We start from the raw sequence: 18,404 nt of genomic DNA on the forward strand, positions 1-18,404 counted from the left end.
CGCAGGCCAGCAGGCGAATGTGCAGCGCTTGAAGATCTTGATTCTGGAGCAGATACAGATATTGGAGCAGGCATTGGAACTGCATGGACAACTGGCGCCAGCTGGCGTGCAACCGTTGCACAATCGTCTTCTTGAGCGTTTCTCGCAACTGAAACAAAGTCTCTCCGGCATGGGTCGGTTAAAGCGTCAGCCTTCCGAGAGCATTGTCAATACACCGCTGCCGCCACTGCCAACGGAACAGCGCACAGCAGCAGCAGCGGCAGCGGCGGCTGCACACCAGCAAATGGTCAGCGGTAATCCGAATGCCAATTATGTGTACGAACTGGACGAGATCTATACGCGACCCGGCGACACGCTGCGACCAGTGGAAGCGATGAATTCCTATCAAACGCTCAGTAAAGAGAGTCTCAGCATTGAGCTGGTCGAGGCGCCGCCAGTGCCCAATCGTCCACGCTCACAGAACTTTATAACGAACGGTGCGATGGACAGTCCCCCGAGGTGCCGCCAAAGCGTCAACCGACCTACAATTCACCCAATGCACCGCCATTGCCACCGCGAGGCATTACGCCGGACAAACGCGCCTCGAATCCCTTGATATTCAATGACTTTGGCACTTCGGCAGATGCGACAGCCCGACGGCATTCCGCACAGCAGCAGCATGGCCAGAAGTATGCTGTGGTCGACATTAGTTTCGACGATCCCGAAGCGGATCAGCAACCACATTCGCTGCCCCACAACCTGCAAGAGGCTGGCAGCCATTTGAATGTTTGCTTTGCGCCCAATGATTTTCGTGACTCGGGCATTTCCACCACCAGCTCCCGAGATCTTAATCAGCTGAACAATCTAAGCGAAGAGTCGTCCTCCATTTCTATGAGCACGGTGCATCATCGAGAGCATTGCCGCATCAGCTCGAATGGCAGCCTGGATATGCAGATGCATGGGGGTGCCCTGAATATAACGCAACGGGAGAGTTCCACCAGTTCCTTCGATGTGGAAGACATACCTGTGCCACCACCGCCCATTCCGCCTAAGTCGCTGGGCGTGAGTTCGAATGGTCTGGGCGCCGGCATTGGCATCGCTGTGGACGAGGCACACACACCAAACACACATCCATCGCTTAATCATTCCATCAACAATCACCATCAACTGCAGCAGCAGCAGTACAATGGCATCGGCAGCGGAAATGGCGATGACGATGACTATAGCTCCCCGCAGCATCACCATCAGGCCACTAGCAATGGGAATAGCCTGACGGGGAGCGCAATGCAGGCATCGTCCATGTCCACTGTAGCTGCTGAGGCAGCAACCACAACAACAAACACATCTTCATCCAGTCATCATCACGATGGCGGCACTTTTTGAGTTACAATATGTCGCTGCCATCATCCACCCGATCAACCGCATCAGCCACACAAGCCATCCTCATCCACATCGACGTCGAGCAGCACGGCAACCCAGACTGCCACCGAGAGCTCCGACTCTAGCACCTCCACGCCATCATTGACACCACCACCGCCACCGCCGCCACCACCGCCGACCTCTGCATACGTACAATCATTTAATCATCATACACTACATGGTCATGGCCATGCTCGTGGACATATACATGCTCCAACACCTGGTCCAGCGGCGCACTATTGCCAGGAGTGTCTGTCGTCGCCATCGCCCACGCCGACCATCATCACTGAGCAGGCGTTGGTGCATGCGACTCCGGCTGCAACGACTGCTATCATGCGGCAGCCACACATTGAGCATTGCTCATGTGGCCTGAGTTTCTCTGTGGAGCAGCATGATCAGGAGCTGCCCTCATTTGGCTATCAAATGGATCAAATGGAGCAACAACTGAACTGCCAACATCAGCATCATCAACACCAGCACCAACACCAACCACACCATCACCATCATCATCATCATCACCAGCAGCAGCAGCAGTTGCAAGGTCAATCCCAAGCGGCGCAAACCGATTTCTCTTATCTGCAGCGCTAAGCAAATGGATTGACGCTCAGCCGACGAAGAACGTTACGAGTATTGTGTCAATAGAAATTATTTCATTTTAGTTAATTAATCAATTTTTGTAATTATTTGTTTTTGGTGCCAAATGTTCGCTGCATATCCAAAGCGCAATGAAAACGCAAGTTGTAAAAAAATAGGTTGCTTCTAGAATTTCCTAATTTAGTTGGACTATACGTTAAGAAATTATTTTACAATTATATATACACCTATATTATGAATTTATTATTCGAGTTACACGGGGAATTGTCGCGAAAGTTACTAAAAAATAAAAAAACAGATCAATAAAGTGAAATACATACATGTAAACTACAAAAGTTTCTAGAGCCTAAGCAAACTGCAAATGATCAAATTTCTAATAAATATTTATATGCATATTGTATTGAAAATCAAATCAGAAACCAAAAATTACAAAATAACGCTAATCAAAATGATGATACAAAATTGAAATATACCGTAAAATGGTTACAAGCATCATATGTGCGGATGTACAAGTAAAATTGACGAAATGTGCAATGCAGTTTTTACTTTAACAATAAATTTATACATATTTAGATACTATATATATACATATGGAACTTTTCACAGAGAACTTCGACGTCAAGCAAACATAAGTTTTCCAGTTTTGTACATTTTTAACGAAATAAAAACTATTTAGTCTTTTTATATACACTAGAAATATATTTATACATACATATATCACGCATCAGAAGCGAAAATAATCATATTTATAAAAAAGAAAAGCAAACAAAATGATAAATCAATCAATTTAAAAAGAATAATTGCGAATACTAGTCAACTTCAACTCAAATAGAGTGACGTATTAAAAATTGAAATTTTATACATATATAAATCCTTATGTGCGCATATAGAAAGTACTATATATATACATATATATGAATTTATTAGAAGTCAGCATAAATACATAATAAACCTAACATTACTCCCGAATTTTGACTAAGCGATTTTTATTTGGTTGTCAGTCATTACTACTACTCTTAGTCAAAAATTATATTTAATTTTTGAGCATTACATTTCTCGAAGCGAAACCCCCCTTTAGTGTAATCCCATCGTTGTTAGAAAACATATTTTTTGTTTTGTTCAATCAGCATCATAATTTGTGCACCTCTTGAATATCTGGATTAACCATTGACCAGTCCGAATTATAATCTTATTCGTATTCCTTTTTAAGGTATGAAGCGTGAGCCGTGATATTGCTATGAGAAATGAAATAAGCCTCATGGGACTCGATAAGCTTTTAAGTGATCTACCAATATATTCGAAATTTGCTACCGTCTTAAAATCGATAGTATTCATTACGCTGCTGTCAGACTTTTCCATGTGTATTTACATTTTATTGATTCACTCAATCCACAGATTCTTCGATCGTTCAACTTCTTGATCACACGCGTTCAAAAAAGACATCAGAATTATAGTCAAAACATCAAGAAAACATACACAAAGTCAGCAAATTGATTAATTTTCGATAAGACTTACTTGACTAAAACTTGATCTCCCCGATGTTCCAGTAGTTACTAAAATGCAGCTGAAAAAATTATTCCAGTAATATTGCCTGTATGGATCATTTGTTCTATTAATTTGTGGAGAACAAATTGTGCTCAGATTATTTATATGATATAATAAAAAGATATATTTTATTTTATTTAACATAATGTTTCTTTACACAATCAAACAAGTTGAAAATATGACAATAGAATATTATTTTCCAGACGAAAATACGTTGACGTAAATTATTCAACTACATATAAAATATTATCAACTGATTATTAGTATTTATATATTATATAACATCAATATTTAATAATAATTCATTTGTTGCGCTGTACATTATCAAACAGACACATAAAAGGTACATGATATTACACTTACATTAAAAATATTAGCTTTCGGTAAAATTGTTTTTCGGGTTAAATTCGATAATTCGTGTTTAAATAGGAAACGGTAAATAACAGTATCATTTGGATACAATTTAGGTTTTTACGCACATTCTATCGCATCAAGTATCCGTCAGTAATAAAATTGGATTTGCGAAATTTTTTTTAGTTTTAATTTCGTCTCACAGCCGATAAAAACATCAGATTTGGCATAGGGTTAACAGTTAGTAGATGTAGATACATATTTTAATGGAACAAATTGATAGACACTAGGACGACACAAATGAAAGACCAAATTAAAACCAATATTAACCATCCATTTGATTTGAACGGACTCTGAAAATGGTTAACGATACCACTACCCAAAAGCTCAGTACACGTTCGCCTTGAGAAATATAGCAAACAAACTGGTATTATATATTGAATTCCAGTTCCAGCATAGCTGCCCGTAAATGCCACAAGTGTAGAGAGACTGTCGGTCAAATATGCCACACAAAATGATGGTAAAATCGTCATAAGTGGAAACAAAGCACGAATGCACAAATTATACGATTCATATCGAGACATATCGAGAAATAAGATTTGAAGATTATTTTTGAGCGTCACTGCGATAACTGGAAAGCTTGTTGATAACGTAAAGACCGGGAATAAGGACAGAAAGTAGTCAATGACAACATATAAGCCAGACAAGAAATCTTTCGAGTTTTCTTGATCGGGCAGAAAATTGAGTGTATAGAGATCTTCAACGTGCTCAAATGCAAAAATGCCTGTCATAGCTAAAACAATATAGAACATACAAATGACAATGTAATCATATGAGAGAATTTTTGATACCTTTGACTTATTTCTAAGTGGTGCCAATAAACTAGGCAACGAATGGTGGCACATAAACGAATAGACACAAGCGCCAAATAACGGAGGAGATCCATAGAAATTGACGCCAACAGGATGTCCCTTGGCACCATCAGTGATGAGCAACTTTGTGGCAATACAGATCATGAATGTAAACGCTATAAATAAAACATGTGACTCATATAAGATTAGCCTTGCAAACATATAGTAATACCTACCCAGCCAACGGAAGATCGCAGTCAACATTTGCAAATATTTCGTTTTCTGTATGCCACACAATATGATTGGACCGAAAATCACATTAAACGCAATTAATATTATCCGATACATGTGTATCCGCGATATACTATGATCCTTCCAGCATGTGTGGTTTCCCTTACTTTGGAAATTACCAGGCTGGTACATAGTTTTCGATTCTACAATCGAGATATCTGAACTATTTGAGCGATCGTGTTCGCTGAAAGGAAAACAATTGCAAAATAAGTTCATACATAGTTTTGTTCTTATCTTATCTTCTGTGCCACGATTGATTTTCTTGCTATTTTAAAAATAGTATTCTTACCATATAATATCGCGCAAGCTTCTAGATACCGCTGTTGAATAAATGCTCAAGTCTCCAAAGAGATAAACAATAAAGCACAAATAAAATAGGACGCGTCCAAAGTCGTTGAAAAATAATGAAGCCATTTCACCCAGTTCAAATTTGTGCGTTAGTTGGTAATAATGACTCTCCTCGGCACCAGATCCAATCAGTGGAGTGGACTCCAGATCTCTTTCATCATCGCTGGTTCCAATCGAGTTTCGAGTGCGCCGCCGAACCTGTAGATTCTGCCAATTTTTAATTGCATTGGCTCCAGCCATAGCTTCAATAATAAATGTGACTGTCATGTAACTCATAATTGCCAGCAATAATATTACGACCAAACCGAGAAACCATCCTGCCTTCGCAAATACTCCGGGAAGTGTTAATGCTCCCGTTCCAACAATAAGATTGAATATAAAAATGAAGCCAACCTGCAAAACAAAGAATAGATTATCAGAAAGCCTGCATATACATTCATATGTATGTATGCATTTGTAGATACATATGCATATGCACTAGATACATCATATCTATGTTTTCTGTTACGAGTACATTGAAAATTAAATAATATAATGACTAATGTAGTAGTATATAGCATGCACTTAACTAATTACCAGATTTGAATAGGAGGCCGAAGCCACAGGTACAACTCTTTCCCTTTCACTTGGCATTTCCTGACACCTTGTTATTCTATTGTTTACTTAAATGCACTGACACCATCGAAGCCTTAATATATCGATTTTAGATTTCACGATACGTTTATTCGATAAGATATCGATTCAAAACATTGTTTACGTACGTTTTAATATATTGTAATTTGAACAATATATTATTTATGTCATACATAAAGAAATATTTAATTTTATATATTATATATTTTTTATTCATTATTTTAGTAAAGAGAAAAAATCAGCATTCCATTTCCCATTCGTTCCAGACCAACAAAATCAGCTGATCGTAACCAAACAAACACAAAATGACAGTTAATCGATATTTTTAACGATATAATAATGATTCAGTGCTGGATTTTTGCGCCTTTTTATTATTTAAAAAATAAACCGAAAACTAGTTTATTTCAATCAAATTCGTCGGTACTTCAAATACTAATGAGATTTCACTTTTTTAAAATTCAAAAATGAGAATCCTATTTCAACAAAATTTAAAAAAAGTGACAGGAAGTTTTTCTCACATTTTCAGCCCACTTGTTGTTTCCTATAATTGGATAACAAATAAAAAGAATTGGAGTAGCCAATACAAATAGTAGATAATTTATTTCAATCATATGTGCCCTATATCAATATTTAAACGTATGGAATTAGTATTATGTATGGTACGCGCACTGCACGTTATTTAAACCTTAATTAGAAGGTCCAATGCCTGTCATCTCCTTCAATTCCTTGATCAAATGTTTGTTATACTCCTTGTAATTAATCGGAGTCATTGACTGAACCGACAACTTGTTTCGAGTCATGTCCCCGTACATTTCATTCTTGCAACGCAGCTTAAATATGAATGATGAGAAATTAATGTCGGCAAACATTTTCTCTGCAGTAGCAGGATCATTCTCTAATGCCTCGCCCACTTCTTGGGCGGTATGCTTTAGCAGCTGCTCGCCAGCCTCATTAAAACAGGTCACCCAGCGATTTGAGGTCCAATCGCCGATACTCATCTGTGAAATCGCAAATAGTTTAATAATTTTCTTCAATAAAAGGTTATTTTAATACTCACATTAACCAACAAGCGGTATTTAAAGTTGGGATACGCAGCATTGCAACGCTCACAGCGATACTGTCCATTACCCTCATCCACGATCTTCTTGTTGCATTCCGCCTGTGGACAAGCCTTATAGAATGAATTCTCCTGCTTGACAATGTGTACAACAGCCTTGCATTGGAAGTAGTCTGGTTTGTCGCCCGCGCCAAGATTGCGCATGCGCGCCTCCTTAAGAGTCACCCAATCGGTGCTAAAGCTGCCGCCACCAGTTCGTGCCGAGACCAGATTACTGATATTATCACCGCCGCCATTGTCAAACCAACCACGCAATTTATGTGCCTCTGGCATATCTGGATTAATCTTCAGAATCGAACCGCCGCCAACACTGAGACTTTTGCCACCATTAAATTCATTAATGCGTGATCCCTTCACCAAAATAACTGGCTGAACATGGCCATCGAAGTTCACAGCTTCATCACCCCACAAGGTCAGGCTGACAGCCGCATTGCTCATGTCCACCAGTGTCAGATCGCGTTTCTTGAACTCCTTGTTAGTGGTGCGCGATGTGAACGACTGCAGCTCGCCCACATCCTTGCAAATGCCAATGGTATCCACGGCCGCCTTATTCTCCATGTCTGCAATCTGCGAGATGGGTATCAAATCGAACTTTATCTCGGGTATACCGCCATCATCAGCATCATCGCACAACTGCACAACAGTTTCGCCCGTGAAGGTCATCTCGTAATCGTTCTTGAGCTGCGAATACTGCTTGTTGGCCGGCTTAAGTTGGCACTTGGAGAAGAAATAGACGTTGTCCACCTCAATGAGATCATAAAACTTGTCACACTGTTCCTTAAAAGCTGTGGCACGTATTTCGCCCGATTCATCCATCAAGTCCATGCTGAAAAGCTTTCCCTCACCTCGAGCATTGCTCCAGGTGCGAATGGCGGTCTTTGAGGTGACGCGCGCCTTAATAACCCATTTGTTTTGATAGGGACTTAGACTGGCAATGGGATGTGTTAGGCCTGTATTAAGTGTACTATTCATGGAGCTCTCCATAGTATTGTTGTTGTTGTGGTTCTTGTAGGATTGTTCCTTTTTGATGGCGGGTGGAGCAGCAGAAGCTGCAGCAGGTTTTGGAGCAGCGTCCTGTTTTGCTGCATTTTCATAGGTGACCGGGTCGCCAATCTTTGATTTAACCTCAGCACCCGAATTCAAGACAGTCAGCTCTGTCACAATAAGCACACGCCTATAAATAGATATTAAAGGACCCAATATCACTGCTATTTACATATGCAACTTACTTGCCAGAGCCTTCTTTGCCCACCATGGAAGTCATGTACTTATCAAGCCGCACAATTGTATTCTCATTCAGGAGTCCCTTTTGCTGCATCTCGTTCAGTTGACTGGCCAGCATGGCATAACTGTTGTAATACTTGCCATCCGACATTAACAGACGATAACGTTCCTGATCCGAGTTCGTGTTGATTCTTTTAATGCCCAAAATTTGCAGCACTGGTTGCGGGACATCTTCGCCATGCATTATGCGCTATCATTGGGAGAAGCGAAAGGCTTTTATTTTATGAAATGCTTAAACATCACCGATTTATGCTTACAGCAATGATCCCCGTTGTTAAACTTGCAATGGGTGCCATTTCCGTCGTGTATTTGAATTGATGTAATGCCAAATGCTAAAATATATTTGCAAATTTCGTTTTGCGTTGCAATCTATGCATGAAGCGATGCCAGAAGTGGCGGGAAAGTTAATCGATGGCTCAATCGATAACAAATTGTCAACACAAAATCATCGAAGATGGTCGGCAGGGTGACCATTTTTGGTTTATTATTATGGTTTATGGTTTAATATTTTTTTATTTAATATTAAATATCACAAACTTCATATAAAAATATTTTGAAACTTAAAAAAATATACGTAAATATTGTAGTTTTTTTTAATTAATAAATAAAAACAAATCGTAAGAAGAACACGGAGATCAGGGTTGCTATACTTCGACAAATACTTTGAAAATACACTAAAAGTTTTTTGTTAAAAAAAAAGCCGAATACATCTGAAACTTACATGCATTTAAATGCAAAATTATTTAATGAGAATTTATTTTTAATTTACTTATTGTAATTGTCTAAAATAACCATCGATGTGTACATTAAAAAATCGATATATAAGAGAAATGATGGAAAGCATCGATGCATCGATAGTATCATCGATGTTTCGCCACCTCTATTCTCGTTTCCTACGTTTCCCAGCTTCGTTCACAGTGAATTAAAAAACCGTTTTTATTTGCTTTAAATGGTGACTTCACCTTACAAATTGTTGCAAAGTCTACAAAGTTAAAGAAATACTTGGAAATTAATAAGTTAGTGCGGCTAACAAAAAAATCGTGGAAAAGTTAGAAGAAATTTTCAGCTGCCCAATACGAAATCAAGGCACAAAGAGCAAACAAAAGAAACAATGAGCGAGTGAAACAGCGAGCAGCCAACAATGTGATAGCTAGTGTTGCTCTTCTATCCAAATAAAACAAAACAAAGGAGAAACAAAGGATAGAAACCCCGAAAACTCCACACACACACACACGTTCAAACACACGCACTCATTTACACGCAAATACATACAATAGGAAGAAGAGCAGATGATGAAGCAGGCAAAAAACTGGCTGATGAACGACCAATAGTTTTTTTGGGGAAAATGTTCGCATCAGAAACAATTGCGATACAAATAAGTAAATGGCATATGGAAAAGTGTTAAGCTAAAGTGTTTGCAAACTGTAAGCAGCAAGTGAAAGGAGAAAATCCGTATAGTACGAATCGCGGTGTTCACACATAATTTGTGATTGTGTGTGTGGGTCTGTCTGTGGCTCTCACTCTGCATGTGTGTGTGTGTACGTCAACTTGTGTGTGTGTGAGTAGAATTGGAATTGTGGATTGGGGTTGGAAATTATATTTCAATACAGTGAAAAAGTGTTAAACGGCCATAAGACTTCTCTTAACCCCCGCCTCCCCCCACCATACACACACACTCTTCGAAATGCCCAGTGCATCATTCACATCATCACGCACCTATGTGCGACGCTCGAGACGAAAAGGAGCCAATCGCATTGCGATGCCGAATCGTCCCACGGGTAACATTATGGATCCCATGCTGCAGCAGAGCGTGCATGCTCAACAAAGCAGTGCAGCTGCCGCCTCCTCGACAAGCACGTCGCCACCCTCAGCTGCTGGAGGAGGAGCAGGTGGCGTTGGTGGAGTTGCTAATCAAGGTAACAACACCGGTAATTCAGCCGAATACTTTGATAGCGGGCAACCTACAAGCAGCAGCAACGCAGCAGCAGCTGCAGCGGGCACAAACAGCAATTCTGCCACAAACAGCACAACGGGAACAACAAGTGGAGGAGTCAATCATGCTTACAGCACTGTTCAAATCATGGACACAACCGAGGCCAACTCAGCTGCCGGTCCAAGCAGCAGTAGCAACAACATCACCTCCTGCACTTCAATGTTTCCCAGCACATCTTCCACTCAAAATACTCTCAACTGCAGTAGCGGCAGCAACAACATCGGCACTGCAACAGCATCTGCATCCTGCTGCCATCAGTCGCCTTACGACTTGAGGCGCAAGATCTCTGCCGCAGTCGCCGCCAGCAACAACAACAGTAATCATGAGCAATGGTGTGCTACGAGTGCGTCATCATCAACTGGAGCTGGTGCTGTTATGGTTGTTGGCCCAGCAAGTAGTTCACCCACTTTGATCAATCCCAGCACCTCGTCACCTGCCAGCTCAACGTCAACGTCCTCCTCGTCGTCTTCATCGTCATCTTCGTCCTCATCGTCGTCGTCCTCAACATCATCGGCATCGTCGACATCCTCGGCAACATCTGCAACATCCTCGTCATCATCGCCCAGCGCCATTGTTCAAGCGCCCTCCACAAGCGCCACATTTCCCGTCAACAATGCGCCCACAACGGGCGCCACATTAGCCCAGCCACCCAATGTACACAGCTCTGTGCCGCAGCAACAGCATTGCGGCGCCTTGCCTGTTGGCGGCGCTGCTGCTGTCATCGAGGATAACAACTATATGCTGCCGGCTCGCAAACGTTCTCGTCGCCTCTACACGCAAAGCGGCGAAACGGATACAGCTGCAATGCCCAATACGGAGGCGGGCAGTGCAGGAAGTGCGGCGAGTGGTGCGGGACCAACAGCGGCTCAGTATTTGCAGTACGAGCTAGCGGATGAGGTGCTACTGGCCATATTCTCGTATCTGCTAGAACAGGATTTGTGTCGGCTGGCGTTGGTGTGTAAACGTTTTAATACCATTGCCAATGACACGGAGTTGTGGAAACGTCTCTATCAGTCTGTATTCGAATACGATTTGCCACTGTTTAATCCCGAGCTTTGCAAATTTGTCTTTGAAAAACCCGAGGAATCGGAGTATGCCAATCCCTGGAAAGAGAGTTTTCACCAGCTCTACCGTGGCGTTCATGTGCGACCTGGATATCAGGATAAACGGCATTCTGGACGCAGCATTGTGTTCTTCAATACCATACAGGCTGCACTCGATTATCCCGAGGAGCGTGCGGCTGCCGCGTTTGCTTCTGGGTCAAGTGCTGGTGCAGGAGCCGGAGCTGGCAATGTGAATGCGGGTCTATCAAATACCAGCAGCAGTTCAGCGGCGGGTGGCGCAGGAGCAGCTGGCGGCGCGAGTGTCAATGCTTTGGCCAATATCTATGAGGAAAACGTACCACCCACTGAACATCCGGGGCCGCTTATCTTTCTTCATGCCGGCCACTACAAGGGCGAGTATCTATTCATTGATTCGGATGTCGCGCTTGTAGGCGCTGCTCCCGGCAATGTGGCGGAATCTGTGGTGCTGGAACGTGAGGCGGGCTCCACTGTCATGTTTGTTGAGGGCGCCAAGTATGCGTATGTTGGTTATTTGACGCTCAAATTCTCCCCGGAGGTCACTTCGACGGTGTCGCATCACAAGCACTATTGCCTGGACATTGGCGAGAACTGTTCACCCACCGTGGACAACTGCATCATACGCTCAACGTCTGTGGTGGGTGCTGCCGTTTGTGTGGGTGGCGTCAGTGCCAATCCTGTCATTCGCAATTGTGACATCAGTGACTGCGAGAACGTTGGACTCTATGTGACAGACTATGCCCAGGGCACCTATGAACACAACGAAATCAGCCGCAATGCTCTGGCCGGCATCTGGGTGAAGAACTTTGCCAGTCCCATAATGCGAGAGAATCACATTCACCATGGACGTGATGTGGGCATCTTTACCTTTGAGAATGGCATGGTGAGTTTAAAATGGTTACAATTACTCCTCTCTACTGGTATTTATTATTTTGCCATTCATTTTATCGTAAGTAAGTTCCTAATTAATTAATTTATTTCCATTTATCCAATTTATTAGTTTTAAATTGGCTTTCAATTTCCATTTCAAATTATTTCATTATATAAATATCGCGTTAAATAAACAATTTATTTCCATTTCTTGACATTTAATTCGATTATAACTTCTTATAACTACAATTTTGGATTTTGATCTGCATCATTCAGAAAATAATTCCATTCAACTAAGTAAACATACTGATAATTTACGGAATTAATAACATTATTAATCAATCACAAAATCTAATATAAAAAATTTTAATAACATCCATTTTATTTGTTTCACTAAAGCGATTTAAATAGTAAGAGTGACTGCATTAGTACTTAACATTCACTCATTATTTGTAACACAACTGAATATAATAACAAACCAACAATTAAATTGGTCATGGTCATAACCACGCTGATTACTATTATTCATTTCAGGGGTACTTCGAGAAGAACGATATTCACAACAATCGCATAGCTGGCTTCGAAGTGAAGGCTGGTGCCAATCCCACGGTGGTCAAGTGCGAGATACATCATGGTCAGACGGGCGGCATCTATGTACATGAGAATGGTCTTGGGCAGTTCATCGAGAATCGAATACATTCGAATAATTTTGCAGGTAAGTCTTTGAACTTCAAACATCAATCAAAGGCAGAGTAACTTACATATATCATACACATATTTGTACAGGTGTGTGGATAACATCGAATAGTAACCCGACTATACGCAAGAACGAGATCTATAATGGTCATCAGGGAGGCGTATACATCTTTGGCGAGGGTCGCGGCCTCATTGAGCACAACAATATATATGGCAACGCTTTGGCCGGTATACAGATACGCACAAATAGCGATCCGATAGTGCGTCACAATAAAATACATCATGGCCAACATGGCGGCATCTATGTGCATGAGAAGGGTCAAGGGCTGATCGAGGAGAACGAAGTGTACTCGAATACGCTGGCTGGCGTTTGGATAACCACGGGCAGTACGCCAGTTCTGCGACGCAATCGCATCCATTCTGGCAAGCAGGTTGGCGTCTATTTCTATGATAATGGACACGGCAAGCTCGAGGACAACGATATCTTCAATCACCTCTATTCGGGAGTGCAAATACGAACGGGCAGCAATCCGGTGATACGTGGCAACAAGATCTGGGGCGGACAAAATGGGGGTGTTCTGGTCTATAACGGCGGTTTGGGGTTGCTGGAGCAGAACGAGATCTTTGACAATGCCATGGCTGGCGTGTGGATTAAGACGGACTCGAATCCAACATTGAAACGCAACAAGATCTATGATGGTCGTGATGGTGGCATTTGTATATTCAATGGCGGCAAAGGCATACTCGAAGAGAACGATATATTCCGGAATACGCAGGCTGGCGTTTTGATCTCAACGCAATCGCATCCCATACTACGACGCAATCGGATTTACGATGGACAAGCAGCGGGCGTGGAGATCACTAACAATGCAACAGCAACCCTGGAGCATAATCAAATCTTTAAAAATAAATTCGGCGGCTTGTGCCTGGCCAGTGGTGTGCAACCAATTACACGTGGCAATAACATCTTCAATAACGAGGATGAGGTCGAGAAGGCTGTGTCGAGTGGCCAGTGTCTATATAAGATTAGCAGCTACACATCATTTCCCATGCACGATTTTTATCGTTGCCAAACTTGCAATACAACGGATCGAAATGCCATATGCGTGAATTGCATAAAAAATTGTCATGCAGGACATGATGTTGAATTTATACGACACGATCGGTAAGTGAACTGAGTTTGTATAAATCATTAATGTAATTTACTAATTGTCATTGGTTTATTTTGCGCTGTAGCTTCTTTTGTGACTGCGGTGCGGGCACCCTGTCCAATCAATGCCAACTGCAGGGTGAACCCACGCAGGATACTGACACGCTGTATGACTCAGCAGCGCCCATGGAATCGCATACACTGATGGTTAACTAGGGCAGCAGCAAAAACAACAATAGCAGCAGCAACACTAATTGTATTTTATACATTTAATTAAGCCGAAATGCTCTCAAAAACAACCAGACTTAGATTTTAAGGTGCCCGCTATCTCCCACACAAACAAACACACAAATCACACACACCACTCTTTATCTCTCACACACACACAAGTGTTGCTGTACATATCCACACACAAGACACACAATAATACACTTGAATGTATATACATATACTATATAATATTTAATCTGCGTTCAAAATTTAACTCAATGTGCAATTTAGTTTAAACCCATTATGCAACGTTTTCAATATCTACGGAATAGCTTCGCCCCTCTCCTTCCAAATGTACCACTCCCCTTCTCCCCCGCCCCAAAACTGTCACAACGAAAATACTATTTCACGTATGCATTTCTTTATATACATATATTTTGTAACACAATCATGAGAATAGCTGAAGACGCGACTGTATGAAAGTAGGAATGGATGAACGATGGACGATCTAAAACCCCAGTGAAGATAAAAATTTTGTAATGTAGTCTAGTAGAGTTTTTAAATTCACAACATAAACTAAAACGCAAAAAAAAAAGAAAAAGAAACACAATTGTATTTTAAGCCGTAGACAAACAAAACAATTCGAAAAGCAATTTTAAGTATTAATAACAAATTATGAGTAGATAAACGACAGCAACCGCTTTTTGCTTCAGCAGCTAACAAAAAAAAAACCTACGCATATAAATGATAACTATATACAAGAAAATTATGAATTATACAAACAGTATATATATATATATATATAGTAAATATGAATTACATGGACAAGTTACAAAGAATCAAAAGCGTTTATAAACATAAAATAATGAGCAATATTTCATGTCTAAATGTCAAATTTATAGCGAAAAGCATACGAAAATATGTGTCATTTTAGAATTCTAAGGCAAATACGACTAATAACTTGAACTGTACTACTGTATCATCGGTTCTGAAAGAAATGGGCTACCGATGTTCAGTATTCGAATTATGCAAACCCCCAGCAGAAAACGAGAAACAACAACAAAAAACAAACACTCATTATTTTCTAACTTTAATGCGTAATACTAAGTAGCGCTATCTAGAAAAGTGTATGTAGGATGCACAGCAACTAGTTTTATATATATACGATACGATGCATACGAGTCGCAAGTTTAATCAATATACTTGTGATGGTGTGTATTTGATTTTATTTCCTTTTTAAGCCAACTACAATTATAATACATGACAATTATTTTTGTTTTTTTTATGTTGCCAATAATTGTATTTATGTTACATTTTACAATTTGCTTGTTTTATTTTTGCATAACACACAAAACAAAAAGGTAACTTTAATGAACACAACATTTACATATAATTAATAAGAAGAAACCCATATACATATACATAATATACAAATAACATATATTCTATACATACTTTACTTATCTAAATATAGGATAACTCACACACATACACATAATACATACATATTTACTAACAATTGCGTTGATTGCGATGCAAAATGATAGCGTTGTGCATATGTATCTGTATCTCGATGTAAGCAAAACCAACGACAATTTTGAATTGTAAAACACACAAAACTCAAACACACACAATACAGACACACATCTATACTATGTAGAAATGAATTTTAATGTGTTACCTACGCATCGTCGTCGTCGCCGTCGTCGTTGTTGTAGTCGCCCTCGACTTGGACACACTGACAACAAACTAATTATACATATACCAGGTATAAGCTAAAATTATATTTGAAATTATTTCACAAAAAAAGAGAAAAAAAAAAACAAAACAAATCAAGAGGTTTTTTGTTGTTCCCATAACAAGCAGAATTCATTCAACTCTTTGTGTCCTTAATCTTATCACATAGTGCCGCTATAACTTCGCTATGGTTTGTCGCCTTGGCATAATGGATGGGCTCCAGTCCTAAGACATCCTTAAGTTTCACATCATTATAGAAAGGCAATAGATATTCCACAATCGGCAAGTTCCCCAGTTGAGCTGCATAGTGCAAGGGTGTTCGACCAGAGCGATCGGCTAGCATTAGATTTGCGCCAGCTAAGCGATAGGACTCCAGCCGTTCGATTTGCCCATTCTCGGCCAGCATTCGCAGTTGTTCTGCCAGCGCCTGCTGATCTTCCTGCTGCAGTTTGGCGCCGCTTTTTAACAGTAACTCGATTATCTTGTGATTGTCTGCATCAATGGCTTCGTGCAGTGGCGTTCGATTGAAGCGATCGGTCAAGTCGGCGGGACAGCCTGCCCCCAAGAGGCATGCCACACAGTCCTGCTGACCCAGATAACAGGACAAATGCAACGCAGTGCGTCCTTCACAATTGGTTTCGCATAAATTTGCACCGTACGCTTTGAGGGATCTCAGCTTGGCTACATCACCAGCTCGAACAGCAGCATCCACGAGTGCTGGAAAGAATGTGGAGCACATTTGATCGCTTTCCTTGCAACTGGAGAGATGCAGTGTACGCGCGACGCCCTCAATTAAATCCATATCATTGATCTTCGCATTGAATTGAGTGCTTAATTCGCCACGCAAATTTAGCTGAAGCATCTGCTTCTTTTGCTCCAAGCTCCATTTGTCTTTGCCCAGCACATAGGCAAGTTTTGTGAGCGCCGCCTCTTGGGTCATATCACCGCCCGCCACGACACCCATTTGCATCCAGTTGGCTGTTTCGTAGATGGGCGTCACCTCGCCCCGTAGACATTGTGTTGTGTTTACCACCAAGAGCCCGCCTTCGATGGCCACACGTAGCACTTCGAAGAGATCCTTCTGCTCGGGCATATTACCGCAACCAAAGCTCTGGATGACAACCCCTTTTATTGGTGCAGCGAGAAAAGCCCTCAGTACCGCCGGCGTAATGCCCGGATAAATTCTCAGCATTGCAACGTTGGGCTCCAGGTTATTTTCTACCATAAATTCACCCAGATTACAGGGTCGATATATTTGATAGTTCTTGATCTCAACATTTATACCAACTTTGCCGAGCTTGGGATTATTTGGTGAATCGAATGCATGGAAACCCATGGAATTAATTTTTGTGGAGCGACAACCTCGCAGCACATTCTTGTCGAAATAGATCATCACCTCGGGAATATTATAGTTCCCAGCCAGCATTAACGAGCCAATAAAGTTATCGCGTCCATCGGTGCGCATTTCAAAAATGGGAATTGCAGCGCCCGTAATCACAACGGGTTTCCCCAAATTCTCCAGCATAAAGGCCAAAGCAGAGGCGGTATAGGCCATGGTATCGGTGCCGTGCAGGATCACAAAGCCATCATAGCGTTCATAGTATTCCTGTGAGTATTCCTGTATAGTATCCTATAAACTTGTTATAAAATTTTTAAACTTACGCCTATATTGTTTGCCATGCGTATCCAATCATTCATTGCCATGCAGCTGGAATCCAATAGTGGTTCATATACCTGTATATCATAGATAACTCGCAGCGCTGCTTCGCTTAGGATGGGTAGTACCAGAGGAGGCTCTTCATTGGCCTCATAGCGCGACGTATACGTGATATCGTGGCAGTTGGGATCTTCACGTATTCGCTTCGGTAGCTCATTGGGAATAGGAGACAGCACTGAATTTATAACTTATTGAAAATGTATAATCAGTAAAATCTAAAGACTTACCGCCTGCATCGTTGCGCATCATGCCTATGGAGCCACCAGTGTAGAGCACCAGCACACGAGCCTCTTTAATTTGATTACACTGACACTGCATCGTGTCCATATTGAGCCCAACTGCCACTTTTTGCTAGCAACAATTTAGAATTTCGTTTTATCTGAACATAATTTAGAAACGACTGAAATATCAACAAATTTCTAAATAAGCACAAAATTATTGTTATCAAGTCGATTATGCTGCAAATTTGCAAATCAAATTTAACGGCTCGCCAAGTTTTTAACAGTCTGTTAATAACAGGTCAACGCATTGTAGTTC

General features: G+C 41.1%; 5 protein-coding genes across 6 annotated transcripts in view; 2 read left to right on the forward strand and 3 right to left on the reverse strand.

Annotated features, from left to right (window-relative positions):
- LOC133838806 (dedicator of cytokinesis protein 4) overlaps positions 1-1,986 on the forward strand; it is a 27,114-nt gene extending 25,128 nt beyond the window's left edge. Inside the window, 2 exon segments of the mRNA XM_062270032.1 lie at positions 2-487; positions 490-1,986. Coding sequence (XP_062126016.1) covers positions 2-487; positions 490-1,986 — 1,983 coding nt within the window.
- LOC133838807 (transmembrane protein 104 homolog) lies at positions 42-6,077 on the reverse strand. Of its 2 annotated transcripts, none has more exons than XM_062270033.1 (6): positions 5,955-6,077; positions 5,320-5,771; positions 4,976-5,214; positions 3,508-4,915; positions 3,331-3,404; positions 42-3,147 (listed from the first exon to the last, which is right to left on the reverse strand). In XM_062270033.1, exons 1-4 carry the CDS (start codon positions 6,009-6,011, stop codon positions 4,152-4,154), a joined length of 1,512 nt encoding a protein of 503 aa, XP_062126017.1. In that variant the 5' UTR covers positions 6,012-6,077; the 3' UTR covers positions 42-3,147; positions 3,331-3,404; positions 3,508-4,151. The 2 variants fall into 2 exon arrangements, with proteins under 2 accessions (XP_062126017.1, XP_062126018.1); XM_062270034.1 differs by having other exon boundaries at positions 3,331-3,407.
- Positions 6,078-6,585: 508 nt separating this feature from the next.
- On the reverse strand, positions 6,586-8,857 carry LOC133837125 (replication protein A 70 kDa DNA-binding subunit). The gene is made up of 4 exons (XM_062267788.1): positions 8,670-8,857; positions 8,358-8,602; positions 7,069-8,302; positions 6,586-7,009 (listed from the first exon to the last, which is right to left on the reverse strand). The coding sequence occupies exons 1-4, from the start codon at positions 8,706-8,708 to the stop codon at positions 6,698-6,700; spliced, it is 1,830 nt and encodes a 609-aa protein (XP_062123772.1). The 5' UTR covers positions 8,709-8,857; the 3' UTR covers positions 6,586-6,697.
- Positions 8,858-9,269: 412 nt separating this feature from the next.
- LOC133836448 (F-box only protein 11) lies at positions 9,270-15,014 on the forward strand. Its single transcript, XM_062266945.1, has 4 exons — positions 9,270-12,370; positions 12,892-13,072; positions 13,144-14,218; positions 14,290-15,014. The coding sequence occupies exons 1-4, from the start codon at positions 10,097-10,099 to the stop codon at positions 14,417-14,419; spliced, it is 3,660 nt and encodes a 1,219-aa protein (XP_062122929.1). The 5' UTR covers positions 9,270-10,096; the 3' UTR covers positions 14,420-15,014.
- Positions 15,015-15,763: 749 nt separating this feature from the next.
- Positions 15,764-18,294, reverse strand: LOC133836451 (L-asparaginase 1). The gene is made up of 3 exons (XM_062266949.1): positions 18,095-18,294; positions 17,813-18,042; positions 15,764-17,756 (listed from the first exon to the last, which is right to left on the reverse strand). Exons 1-3 carry the CDS (start codon positions 18,192-18,194, stop codon positions 16,287-16,289), a joined length of 1,800 nt encoding a protein of 599 aa, XP_062122933.1. The 5' UTR covers positions 18,195-18,294; the 3' UTR covers positions 15,764-16,286.
- Positions 18,295-18,404: the final 110 nt, after the last annotated feature.

The sequence above is a fragment of the Drosophila sulfurigaster genome, chromosome 2R, assembly GCF_023558435.1.
Source record: "Drosophila sulfurigaster albostrigata strain 15112-1811.04 chromosome 2R, ASM2355843v2, whole genome shotgun sequence".
In the NCBI taxonomy this organism is placed as follows: Eukaryota; Metazoa; Arthropoda; class Insecta; order Diptera; family Drosophilidae; genus Drosophila; species Drosophila sulfurigaster.

Excerpts from the sequence above, each read along its gene's own strand:
- LOC133838807 (XM_062270033.1), bottom strand. The coding sequence starts at position 6,011 with ATGCCAAGTGAAAGGGAAAGAGTTGTACCTGTGGCTTCGGCCTCCTAT. Across the intron at positions 5,215-5,319 it reads AGCTTGCGCGATATTATATG|CGAACACGATCGCTCAAATA; the intron begins GTAAGAATACTA and ends TTTTCCTTTCAG. Across the intron at positions 4,916-4,975 it reads TGCGATCTTCCGTTGGCTGG|CGTTTACATTCATGATCTGT; the intron begins GTAGGTATTACT and ends TTTTATTTATAG.
- LOC133837125 (XM_062267788.1), bottom strand. The coding sequence starts at position 8,708 with ATGGCACCCATTGCAAGTTTAACAACGGGGATCATTGCT. Across the intron at positions 8,603-8,669 it reads TAACAACGGGGATCATTGCT|CGCATAATGCATGGCGAAGA; the intron begins GTAAGCATAAAT and ends TCCCAATGATAG. Across the intron at positions 7,010-7,068 it reads AATACCGCTTGTTGGTTAAT|ATGAGTATCGGCGATTGGAC; the intron begins GTGAGTATTAAA and ends GCGATTTCACAG.
- LOC133836448 (XM_062266945.1), top strand. The coding sequence starts at position 10,097 with ATGCCCAGTGCATCATTCACATCATCACGCACCTATGTGCGACGCTCG. Across the intron at positions 13,073-13,143 it reads ACATTCGAATAATTTTGCAG|GTGTGTGGATAACATCGAAT; the intron begins GTAAGTCTTTGA and ends ATATTTGTACAG. Across the intron at positions 14,219-14,289 it reads GAATTTATACGACACGATCG|CTTCTTTTGTGACTGCGGTG; the intron begins GTAAGTGAACTG and ends TTTGCGCTGTAG.
- LOC133836451 (XM_062266949.1), bottom strand. The coding sequence starts at position 18,194 with ATGGACACGATGCAGTGTCAGTGTAATCAAATTAAAGAGGCTCGTGTG. Across the intron at positions 18,043-18,094 it reads GATGCGCAACGATGCAGGCG|TGCTGTCTCCTATTCCCAAT; the intron begins GTAAGTCTTTAG and ends TTATAAATTCAG. Across the intron at positions 17,757-17,812 it reads GCATGGCAAACAATATAGGC|GAATACTATGAACGCTATGA; the intron begins GTAAGTTTAAAA and ends GAATACTCACAG.